At 30.0% G+C, this 13,138-nt stretch overlaps 1 protein-coding gene across 5 annotated transcripts in view; it reads left to right on the top strand.

The window, feature by feature from the left end:
* Positions 1 to 13,138, top strand: part of LOC145332085 (uncharacterized) — a 135,123-nt gene that overhangs the window by 14,885 nt on the left and 107,100 nt on the right. For 4 of the 5 annotated variants that reach the window (XM_080177019.1, XM_080177020.1, XM_080177018.1 and 1 more), the window contains exon 2: positions 6,662 to 6,711. In XM_080177019.1, the coding sequence (XP_080033145.1) occupies positions 6,679 to 6,711 (33 nt within the window). In that variant the 5' untranslated portion in view covers positions 6,662 to 6,678. Of the gene's footprint in view, positions 1 to 6,661; positions 6,712 to 11,455; positions 11,563 to 13,138 lie in introns of all 5 variants that reach the window. The other variant, XM_080177021.1, reaches the window with a different exon arrangement.

The raw sequence follows: 13,138 nt of genomic DNA, 5'->3' as shown, positions 1-13,138 counted from the left end.
CTTATTATAGGTCACTATACTCTGGATAATTATATGATATAAAATTAATTTATCCTCCAATGTTCTATCCCTGTATCTCTGGCTTATTATAGGTCACTATACTCTGAATAATTACATGATATAAGATTAATTTATCCTCCAATGTTCTATCCCTGTATCTCTGGCTTATTATAGGTCACTGTACTCTGGATAATTACATGATATAAGATTAATTTATCCTCCAATGTTCTATCCCTGTATCTCTGGCTTATTATAGGTCACTATACTCTGGATAATTACATGATATAAGATTAATTTATCATCCAATGTTCTATCCCTGTATCTCTGGCTTATTATAGGTCACTATACTCTGTATATTTACATGATATAAGATTAATTTATCATCCAATGTTCTATCCCTGTATCTCTGGCTTATTATAGGTCACTATACTCTGGATAATTACATGATATAAGATTAATTTATCATCTAATGTTCTATCCCTGTATCTCTGGCTTATTATAGGTCACTATACTCTGGATAATTACATGATATAAGATTAATTTATCATCCAATGTTCTATCCCTGTATCTCTGGCTTATTATAGGTCACTATAGTCTGGATAATTACATGATATAAGATTAATTTATTATCCAATGTTCTATCCCTGTATCTCTGGCTTATTATAGGTCACTATACTCTGTATAATTACATGATATAGGATTAATTTATCATTCAATCTTCTATCCCTGTATCTCTGGCTTATTATAGGTCACTATACTCTGTATATTTACATGATATAAGATTAATTTATCATCCAATGTTCTATCCCTGTCTCTCTGGCTTATTATAGGTCACTATACTCTGGATAATTACATGATAAAAAAAACAAAGGTTACAGGTATAAGACAACAATGTATAAATTAATTTTTTGATCTTACACCAGATTTTCATGTTTTCTAATAAAGTGAACCTTGAATCGGGCTAGAATAACTACTGGATAAACTAACGGACTAATTAATGAATTGGAATATAGCATCATAACTTGAAGACAATTTTTTCACTGTCATAATATCCACCTGTATTTTTAATCTTTTAATACAACGAATATTGTTTTTATTCCAAATTATACTATTTATAATAGTCTGTCTTTGTATGCTTTTGAATTTTGCCTTGGAACTGGAATGTAACATACAAACGGATTAGACACCAAGTATGGAATAGGATCCCCCCCCACTTAAAAAAAACTCCTAGGAGGTAGAGACGAAGCCACCAGTTATGTTATCAAGAGCTTAAATGAATACTTAAAAGATTAACTTACCATATTCTTGTATTTGTATTGTTTCCTATTTCAAAATATATAATATAGCATAGCTTCTATACAACCAGGGTATGTCGGTTCTTTATTGTTATTATATGCATCATTATTTCAATCACTCAGTAGACCAAGAATGTACACATGTTCAAAAAGTACAAAGTGAATTATCCACTGAACAAGGATACCAACATCCATAAAAGCAAAGCTCTAAAATTAGACGGTAAAACAAACGAACATTAACACTCTTAGAGTATAGGTTTAAACAAAATTGTATAAACATTTGTCTATCTTAAATACAGGACACTGTTTTGAACGGACTTTCTTTTAATGATTATAGGGTTGTTACGCTCTCTAAATATTATTTGATAATTGTCTGAATTGTTTTTTTTGGCTGCGCTACTTATGGACTAAATTGCCCCCTTCTTTAATAAATTATGTTAATTTTACTTAAATATACAAACATTAAAAAATTTTAAAGTAATATTTAAAATCATTATCTGAAACAAGGGTGACATATAATTGCTAAGCACAGGAATCTAAACGATCAAAATATCAATCAAACATCCTTTTACTATTTGTAGTTATAAAGTTTATTTTAAACTTAAGAATCTTTAAGAGTAATTTACGAAGCCAATCAATCTGTTAAAGACAGCCAGACGGACGATATTATATGTAGAGAAATGCTTATTGCTCATGTAGAAATTAGGAATTACACATTTGTACGGTCCTAGTTGACGACTTTGTGATTCCTTACTTTTGTGCTACAACTGATAATTACTATTTCTATTATATGTATTTAACCATGTTAAAAGAAATGTTTACAAAATATTGTCGAAATGACTGAATTACAGACGGACCGACGATTAAACGATCAAAGCGAGTTAGAGAATAGTTTCTCAAATAAAAAGATATATAGAAAAAAAGTTATCCTCATAAAAGCTATTTTGCCATAAAAATTACCACTCCAAAATGATTTTGATTAAGACGAAACATTGATTTTGTTCTGACGGACGGACAGACAGACAAAGTGAATAATAGAGTAGTTAGCTTTTTAAAACTGACATACTATTATTAACTATAACATATAAATCAAAAACATGATTTCTATTTACATCGTAAATCAAAAAAAAATTTCACCAGGGTTTGCTAACCGCAATCAAACAATTAACCAGCCGTCAAAAAGACTAATAAGGAGGGTGAAAAATACCACCTTCTCTTTCTGCTATTTTTGTCCTTTGTATTATTTTATGACATACTAGAGCTTACTCATAGATATCTCCATTTAAGGATCAATCTTTACAAATTACAAAATGTAAAAATTGCGGCTATCGAACCTTCCTAAAGAATATTCATTTATAAAGTTATTTTTTTCGTATTTTGAATGAATTATAGACATTATAAGTTTTCTTGAATTTACGTATGCAAGTATTGATAGAGAAACATGAATAAGTTTATCCATACGTAGCGCAGCAAAAACAAAACATTAACATTATTAAAGAATAGTATCATTATCTAAAAGAAACAAGATGTTTATCTGTCTGTGTGTCTGTCTGTAGCAAAGGATTTTTTTATCTGCGGGGCCTATATGCTTTTCATAATAGTGAAGCTTTTTGTGGGTCCAGGAAAGTATTTCAATTATTAAAAGCGAAGCTTTTCTATAATTAGTGTCGGTCCGTCCTTAACGGATAGCTTTTTTCGTTAATTTAGGCATGTTAAAATTGTCCTATCGGTTTCAAACTTTGCATGGTGATTCCTGTAGTAGTTAGGTACGATTTATAAAGCGTAGCAACTCTATAATCATTACCAGAATGTCCGTACGTCCATTTTAAACATGATGATTTTTGTACTTTTTTAACAACTAATTTTTATAATCCGATTGATATGATTTTTGATATACCGATTCCTGGGACAACAAAGTACAATATTATAAGCGATGCAACTCTATAATCAAGTCCTAAAAATGTAAGTATGTCCATAAACATTATTCTGTATCAAGCAGTTTTTCAACAAATTTACTTACAATTTTGCTTCGACTCTTCGCTTTTATAGATGTTGTCATCCTTGTTTCAAGATAAATCGCATTTTAAAACCTTTTTCAATTTTAAAGATAGGCGGAGGGTCGATTTACCTCAATCCCATCCTTCTCAACTTTTCCTAGAGGTTTAGAGAGGCGTAGTCAAGTCACAAAACTGGAAAGAATGAAATAATTTTGATTTTAATATCCGCAAAAATTGTCTCTAATACGATGCAAAAAATAACTAATAATGCTCTTTATGATCCTTGAAGTTTATTTTAAACTTAACATTAAAATATTTTAACACCAACGTAAACATTTTTTCTTGGTTTTCAATTAAAAAGTAATTATTGATTTTTAATCAATAATTACTCACCAAAAGATTTTGATTACTTCATTTTTGGTCAACACAGCTAATCTATAACTCAATTTGTACGCCAGTCCACTCGTAATGATGAATAGGAATTGTTGTCTAATAAGTTTTAAAATCTAATAAGTTCTAAATGGACATGCGGACTTTCTGGTAACGATTTTAGAGTTGTTACGCTTTCTAAACCGGGTATCATCAAACCAAGTTTAAAATCAATAGTTCATCAGTTAAAATCAATGATAGATTTTTGGAAGAAACAAATCACGAATTCTTTCTTACTTTTTTTTATAGTTTTTAATATCTATATTTTGTGTGATGACTAACAGACTAACGGTAAAAGTAAATTACATAGGATCTTTGGTATAGGCAATCTGTAAAAAAAATCGGCCTAATATCATGAATAACAACTAAGAAAATTACATTGTCCCCATAGCGATACAGATTGACTGACTGACGGACAGACAAAGTAAATTTATAGAGTAGCTTCGCTACTTTAAAGAGAGCAATTATGCTGAAAAGTGTAGATGTAAATACAGACAACAATCTCCTTTTTTTTTCAAAGACCTCTTGTGCTGCTTCTTAATTATTTTCTGCTACTTGGCTGTGTTAATTTAAGCGGCACCATTGGGTGATTTTCAATGACCCAATAGAAGAGTTGAACAAGGTGGTTGCAATAGGGAGATACAGCTATTTACCCCGTTCTCCCTCTAGTGTTCATAATATGCTGAAGATAAAGTATTAAATGTAAAAAAAATCTATTTTGTTGTACAGAATATTTGTGTATGATTGTCTGATTATGTCAAATGAATGTGAGCTATAATTTTAGATTATCATTTACTTCCTCTCACAAATATCCAGAAATATTCCTTTAAGAATTAATGGAACATTTCACTTCCCCCGCCCTATTCTTAGCCTGAAGATAAAGATGCTTTCTCTCTAATTGCATAGCGAGCACAGAACCCATTCTTTTTTGGAAATAAATTGATAAATCAGGCGGGGGGGGGGAGGGGGGGGTATCCTAACCCTGTTGAACCTATAACCACATTACATTAACCCCATCGGGCTACTCTGTAAAAAAAACATTAGGGGAATGGACACTGTATTCGTATTTTGTGAGAATTTGCCTAATAACCTTTCCTATTTTCATAACATTATTATTTTTATTTTTCATTTGTTGTTCAGTTCATATTATATGATTCCTTGTTTATAAGCGATTTTAAAAACTATAAATAAATTGAATTTCATATTATGAGGAATTGCAGACCCTTTAAATGCTTGACATTGTTTAATTTAAATGCTTCTCAGCAATATTTCCTATCATATTGAGAAATAAGTTTTCTTCTTCTATTTAGCATAAATTCTTATACAATTTAGGTAAGCTTTACATAGGTCCCTATATGGTTTTATGTTATGTTTTTCCCTTTCTTAACTCTTTTAGAATACATCTGAGGTGGATTCTTAAAAAAAATTTGCCCCACTAATCGCTTAGTGGGGCAAAATTGTTTTCGTAAATAAATCCACCAAAATCACATTAAAAATCTACAAAATTTAAACAAAATCATAAAAGGGTTATGTACATTGTACATAAGATTGTATTTAATTTTTTATGTGATTTTGGAGGATTTTTCACGAAAACAATTTTGCCCCACTAAGCGATTAGTGGGGCAAATTTTTTTTAAAGAATCTACCTCTGATATTATATTGCAGTTGTACTATTAAAAAAGCAATAGCACAAGATTCGATCCCATCACCTTATACATTAAACTGATATGCTACAAATTAAGTTAGAGCTGGCGTTCTTAAAATTGTCGGACTGGCGGGGTATGTGAAGTAAAGTGATAGTTACTTAAAGACTTGCATTAAAGACAGCTTTCCGCGAATATTAGAATGGAAACTGGTATTGGTTTTATGATTTTTCAGAGAACCAGTTATAATCCAGCGGATATTATTTGGTTTTGAAGCCATACTGGAAAGTAGATTCGCAACTCTGAAATCAATTTAGATAAACATCCTTTAATAATCGTAAAAATTTTACAATTCTATTATCAAATTTATTGTAATTAAAGAGGAAGAGATTTATGAAAATTTATAGTTATAAAGAAAAATTTATTTAAATCTGCAATAACAAAAAAATGGTTCCTTCCCTAAAAGTGCATAGCTATCACTGAAAACTCCCTGCTTATTTTTAAAGTAATTTCTCGTATTCATTCGAATCCGGTGGATAGGATTCGGTTCTTATCCATACGAAAAAACTATGTCTAGCATCGTATTATCCAGCTTTCTTACGAATATAAAAATGTACAATCATAAGTATAAAACTAGTTTTTTTAGCCAGTGCCTTCGGCACCTCGGGGCTAAAAAACTAGTTTTAATCTTATAATTGTACTTTCTATATCCGCGGAAAGCTTTTATAATACGATGCGAGAAATAACTATAAAAGTTTTTACGGTGCGCTAGCTAATACAGCGTGGCTACTCTGTACCCTATAAAACCTAACCTATTATGGCCTAAAGTAAAAACAAACTCATTAAACCCCATTATTTTCAATTTAATTTGAAATAGGTGGGGGGGGGGGGGGGTAATTGGCTTTTTGAGGAAAACCGCTAAACATTCTTTCAAAAAGCACAGCTAGATCATTTAAATAATTAAAACACTTATTTATCTGATCATCAATAACTCTTAGACGCATAGAGAGAGGGAACAATGGACTGTTTATTACACTAGTTTCCAAGTTTTATGATAACGTTTCTTATTCGTTGGCTTAACAACTTTGGAGACTTAATAAATTTTGATTGGTTGCTTCATTAAGCTGATTGTCCAAACGTTTCAACCACTCATGTTAATCTACAGAAGGGGTAATTTCGTATCTTATCATTGGGGATATATATCAATTTATCGACCATTGTCTTATCCATTTAGATCCCTGTCTTAAACGGCTAAACTGTATACAAACAATCTAATCTAACATCTATTTTTTTTCAGATTGAGATTTGATCAACATGTCAACCACAGAATCTGATTCAGAATCCGAGGTAAATATTTCATTATAGCCACAAAAACTGACAATTAAGCAACTGAGACTGACAAAATACCAATCAGTGTACAGTTGTCTGTTGCTTATTTTCCAGTTTTTTTTTTATTAATGTGTAAAAATGTTTAATTCCATATAGACAATTTGTAAAATTAAAATGACCAAAACTTAAACAATTAAAGCAGTTTTTTAGATACTAAAAACCTTAATGTTCTTTTTGTTATCAAATTTTTCCTCCAAGCAAATATCAAATCATCTATATATATTCTTAACCCTTAACAGTCGGGCCCGCTATATTTCATATTAGAATGAAGTAATACATTTACATCTTAGTAATTTGATAACAAAAAATGCTTTGTTTAAGTAAAAAAATATTTTTGCTATTTACTTGGATATTCATGCCAGGTTTTCTAGCATCCTGTGTCCACCAGGATGGAGATATTCCAAAAAAATTCCAACTCTCAGTTATATGTAATCACCATATCTAAAAAGTCGCCTAGTTATAGTCCTCTTTCGCACACAGAATAAAAATCAACGCCCCCTCCCCCGACCGTTAAGGGTTAACAACAACAGAACATAAAAAGCAACATATTTTATTAATCCTTATTTTATATCATTATTCAAAATTGGCCATGAGTAAAAAAGATAAATGTCCTAAAGCCCCACAGACAGATTGAGTTATTAAAGATTAGTAATATGCTGCATAATATTTATAAAAAAAACATTGTTAAATGGAATAAACAATTTTACAAAATTCATGATTTTATTTTATCTCATTTTCATTATTTCTATTTTTTTCTATGTCACAAAAGTTTTTCGTAAATTAAGCTTAAAAACGCCAAAATAAACATGCTTTTTTGCCAATAAAATAAGCTATAAATTCGCTTTTAAAATGAATAAACTGTTTTAAAATTAAACAATATTTTTATCATAACTAAGCCAGGGTGGGGAGCAATTTAATTGAATTCTTTTTCTTCCCAAAATTTCACATTAAGAATTTAACGCAACGTTTTATTGACAGCTTTCCGCGGATGCTACAAAAAAATTAAAAGATTTAAACCAATTTTGTTAGCGCCGAGGGTCAACAGGCTAACAAAACTGGTATTAATTAAAGGATTTTTACTTTAATATTCATGGAAAATTGTCTGTAATACGATGATATACATGATTTTTCTGAATGGTTGTGAACCGGTTCTAATCCAGCGGATATCAATCGGTTTTAAAGTCATACTGGAATAGTTATTTCTCATATCGTATTATAAACGGCTTTCCGCACCTCGGGGCTAAAAAAACTAGTTTTAATCTTATGATTGTACATTTCTATATTCGTAGAAAACTGGATATAATACGATGCTAGACATAGTTTTTTCGTATGGATGAGAACCGGTTCCTATCCACCGGATTCGAATGAATACGAGAAAGTTTATTATTTCAATTATAATCCATTGCTCTATCCCTGATTTTTACTGACTTGTATAATTATAGTCTTTTAATTCATAAAACATTGTAATAAACAAAATACTTTGAATCCTAATTATTCCCTTTTTTAAATTTTAAAAGAGGATCCTGTAATTAAAAATTGTATTGAAAGAAAACTATAAAAGGTTCTTTATTCTAAATATATCTTATTCCATTTAAAACTAAAAATAATTCCATTTTATGGATAATCGTTATAGAAATCTATAAAAAAAATTAATTCAATTAAAAGGGCAAACTGTTCATTTGAATTAATTCATGTTAACCATTCAAATTTTAAGAACTGATTAATTCAAATTTGATTGCAAACCTATTCTATAATTGTAATAGTTCGTTAGGTCTGTCGTTTTCTAGTCAAACTATAGGCAGCAAAGATTCTCTAAAAATATATACGTTTTTTGTACCCCTTACTTCCTTTTTTGATGTCCTTATTTATCGCATCGTATTATTAACACCTCTAAATGAAAAACGATAAGACTTTAACCAGTTAGTTTTGTTAGCCCCAAAGGGGCCGAATGCCCAAGCTAGCAAAACTGGTGTTAACTTTATTATATTTAATTTATTTATTGAGGAAAATTGTCTGTAATACAATGCTATACATGATTTTTCAATAAAGCTGACATGGTAACTGGTTTAATAATGTAAAGATAAGTCGATATGTCGATTATGTCGATTAGTTGATAAAGACGAGCTATAACATTTTATTTGTTGATAAAATAACTAAGTATTCTACCAAAATTTATATCGACATTCTAAACAGAAATTTAAAGATAAGCTATGTTGCTATGAACATATTCATTCTAGTTATATAAAAATTGAATAATCAGTTTTGAAAATTTAAGTTAACTTAAAGTTAATATAATTTTATTACAGTCATTTATCATCAAAGTTATTATAATGTTTATCATACAAAACCGTAGAAAAAATGTTTTTAAAAATCTTCCAATGAAATAATGAAGAACTTACGAAAAAATATTTTAAAATAGCCTAAAATTGTCCTAATTGAGAATGAAATAACAAACATTTATATCTTTTGTTTAAATTTAGGGATGCTTAAATTGTTTGCTGTATTAGAAAATTGATAGAATTTTTGCTATTTACAAATTTTTACTTTTTTGTATGATCAACATAAAAATGATTTAAAAAGTTATTTTTACACATTTTTTGAACACAATAATGAAAAATGACAATTGATTTTTTTTGTCAAAAGAAAAGGTCTTCATATTAAATAGACTTTATAGGAATTAGAAATAACTTATTAAACATTTGAAGAAATGTAAGCTTTTAAAATTCTCCTTTTTTTATCTACCTTTCTTCTAATTTATAATTTGTATAATATTATCTCATTTTAATATGGTTGATTTATTGAAAATTTTACAATTTATTTTAAGTCAATAATTCAACTATATGTCTTTACTTTCATGGCACAATTTTATAAAAATCTTTCAAAAAGTCAAGTTGGATTTCTTTCACTTTTATTATTTCACGCAATTTTCATATCTTTTTAAAATTTACTTACAGGTGTCCACAAACAAATTGATTTTGAAAGAAGGTGTATCAACTTTTTTTTTATAGCTAGCCGGTTCTTTTAGTAAGTAGTAGATGTAAAATTTTTCATAGAAATCAGATATGCAATCGTTTTTTTTGTAGACCTCTTATTTTTTAAGTAATTTAAGTTTTTAAAAAAAATAATTAAGTCAGTTTTAAGGTACTAAAACGCAACAAAATAAAAGAAGAAAATGGCCAGTAAGAACAAAAATAGTAAGATCTTTAATTTGACACCTTACTTTTAAAATTCAGTTGAGTAATTATTGAAAAAATCTATTTTTTTAACCTCGGTTTAATAAAAACTTTAGACCTAAATATTTTCTCAAACAGACATAAAAAACATGGGTTCATATATACCTTTAGAATCAGAAAAATATTACGAATCCATTGTAAGCAAAATTGAAAAAAAGTAAAAAAATAAAAAAATGGCTAATTGTCTTTTTTGTTCAGCCAACACTATCGTCTTCCCTTTTTTACCCCCTCTTTACCCCCTCTATACCCCCTTCCCATTTTTATACTCAATTCAAAAATTAAGACGTTGCCTGTACAATATAATATGATATTTTCATATAATTCCTTTTATTGTAGTTTATATACTATATTGTAAACTTTTTTTTCAATTTTGCTTACAATGGATTCGTAATATTTTTCTGATTCTAAAGGTATATATGAACCCATATTTTTTTACTTGTGAAATGATAAAATTGAGTTCAAAGTTTTTATTCTCGTGGGTTTAAAAAAATCGATTTTTTCAATAATTACCTGACAGAATTGAAAAAGTAAGGTGTCAAATTAAAGATCTTACTATTTTTGTTCATAATGGCCATTTTCTTTCTTTTTTTTGTTGCATTTTAGTACCTTAAAATCGACTTAATTTTTTTTTAAAACTTAAATTACTTAAAAAATAAGAGGTCTACAAAAAAACCGATTGCATATCTGAATTCTATGAAAAATTTTACATCTACTACTTACTAAAAGAACCGGCTAGCTATAAAAAAAAAAGTTGATACACCTTCTTTAAAAAAATGTAAGAATTTTAAAGTAGTCTTAAACGACAACAAAAAAAATTACATGATTAAAATAAATAAAATAGCTAAATATCTTAGTTTTAGACTTATAATAAAATTAAGACAATTTTTTTGCTGGACACCCTGTAATCGCTCGGCTTGAAACGTTATTCATGACTTGAGATGTTTCGATGTTCAACAGTTATTTATTATTTTGTACAGTATGCAAGTCGATTTTTTGGTATGCTAAAATAAAAATAATTTAAAAATATTAACAAAAATTTAAAATGTTGAAGTCCTGATTTTTACCACGTATACAATTAAACTGAATCTATTGCGCATATTTAAGGGATTTCTTGCTTTCTCATCTTTAGGGGAAAATTTTTTAAAAACTTAGAAATTAAACTTGAGAACTTAAATTTATTAGCGGGCTTTGAATTAAGAGTTAGTTCTATGACAAACTCTTAAAGTGATCTATTGATGCTAAACAAGCTTATAATTTAATTCAATAAATACTGGAACAAAAACAAAAAAATGATGATAACTATTTTAAATATTTTAACTGATCAAAGACTTTTACTAGAACTATCCTCTTAATTTAAAGTTTTATAACATAAAGCAGAATTTTCAGTTTTTACCAATTCCTGATAAAAATCTTACATACTGTCCAATATACATAAATCACTGTTGGTCACCGATATTTTGGTTCTCCAGGCCTAGCAAGGAAAAGCGTACACCCGAGTACAGTACACACACAGTACAGAAAGTACAAGTTTGTACTGCTCGTTGTTACAACCATGATGAATATAACAAAGTTTCTGGTAAGTCTAATTGTCCTGCATGTTCCCTGAGTTGGGGTTTTTAAGACAAAATTTCGTCTGCGTTAAATCAATCAATCAATAATCTAAACTGTTATCGAGTTTTTAATTGATAGATTTTAAAGGCAGACGACCTTTTTGTCTTTAAAAAACCCCAACTCAGTTCAGGAGAGAACTAGCCCGTAACAGGGGCGTCCAAGCTTTTTTTTTGGGGGGGGGGTAAAAAATTTTAGGGGGGGGGGTAAAATGGCGCGCGAAGCGCGCCGAAATTTTTTTTTACCCCCCCCAAAATTTTTACCCCGGGGGTAAAATTTGATTGGGGGGGGTAATTACCCCCCCTAAAGTCTGTTGGGGGGGGGGGTAAATACTCCCCCCAAATCTGTTGGGGGGGGGTAATTACCCCCCCAAACTAATTTACCCCGGGGGTAAAATTTTTGGGGGGGGTAATTTAATTATGTAAAAAAAGCACCTACCTAATCTATTAAGTTAATAAGTACTATCCTATAACATAAAGTAGTAAGTAAGGTTTATTTGACTATAGCTTCAGATTTCATTACTTTTAATACTGAGTTCTCCTTTTTAGGAAAGCTTCACATAGATCCCATGATGGTTCCACACTATTATAGGTCAATCCTTTGAGTGGTTTTAGGCTATTTTTCTCCTCCCTTTTTACCCTTTAGAAAACACGAGTTCTTAGATGCTAAGGGCGCCACTACTATTCAAATATATAGTAGTATCTCATTCTTTAGAACATAAAAATACAATAATTAACTCACTAACCAATGAACCAATATGATTATACTTTAAAGTGAAGCGTCTTATAGGTCCTGGTAAGTTTTATAACTAGTTTTGAGACACCCTGACATCCTCCCAAAAGAAATCGCCTATAGAAATTCTTTTTCATTATTTAATGAAATATTTAAAATATTTAAGGTATCTATTTTATGGAATCTTCAGTGCTTTACAATTACATCATAGATCCCCGGGATGGTTTTAGCCCTTATAAAACCCCAAGCAAATAAAACATGATCAAACTATTAATTTTTTTGTTATCATGGTTAAGAACTGTTTTAACTGGTTGGACTATATTGGGGTATAGTCCCTTTTGTGGCAACGCTCTTCAAGGGGCGTTTCTTCGTTTTTTTACACAAGCTTCTCTCCTATTTCTAGCCCCTGCGGGGGGCCAATTGCTTAACCATGTGGGGCAATCACCTAAACCAATATAACCTATCCTAAAATAAACTATCAGTAAAATTTTTTTTTAAAGAACATTCAATTTGGGGGGGGTAAATACCCCCCCAAAAAAAAATTTTTAAAGAACATTTATTTTGGGGGGGGTAATTACCCCCCCCAAAATGGTTTGGGGGGGGGGTAAATACCCCCCCCCAAATTTTGTGGGTGCCTACGGCACCCCCAAAATCGTTTGGGGGTGCCAAATGGCCCATTACCCCCCCCCTTGGACGCCTATGGCCCGTAATTCATGTAGAAATAACCTCTTTGATAAAATCAAGGGATGGTAAAGGATAAGACAATGAACTCTAAAATGATAATTACTCCCTCTGTAGATCAAATTATTGGT

The sequence above is a fragment of the Acartia tonsa genome, chromosome 11 (assembly GCF_053477335.1).
Source record: "Acartia tonsa isolate MP-2025a chromosome 11, ASM5347733v1, whole genome shotgun sequence".
NCBI classification, from domain to species: domain Eukaryota; kingdom Metazoa; phylum Arthropoda; class Copepoda; order Calanoida; family Acartiidae; genus Acartia; species Acartia tonsa.
The sequence above is the reverse complement of the archived record's forward strand: the minus strand, read 5'-3'. Positions and strand labels throughout refer to the sequence as shown.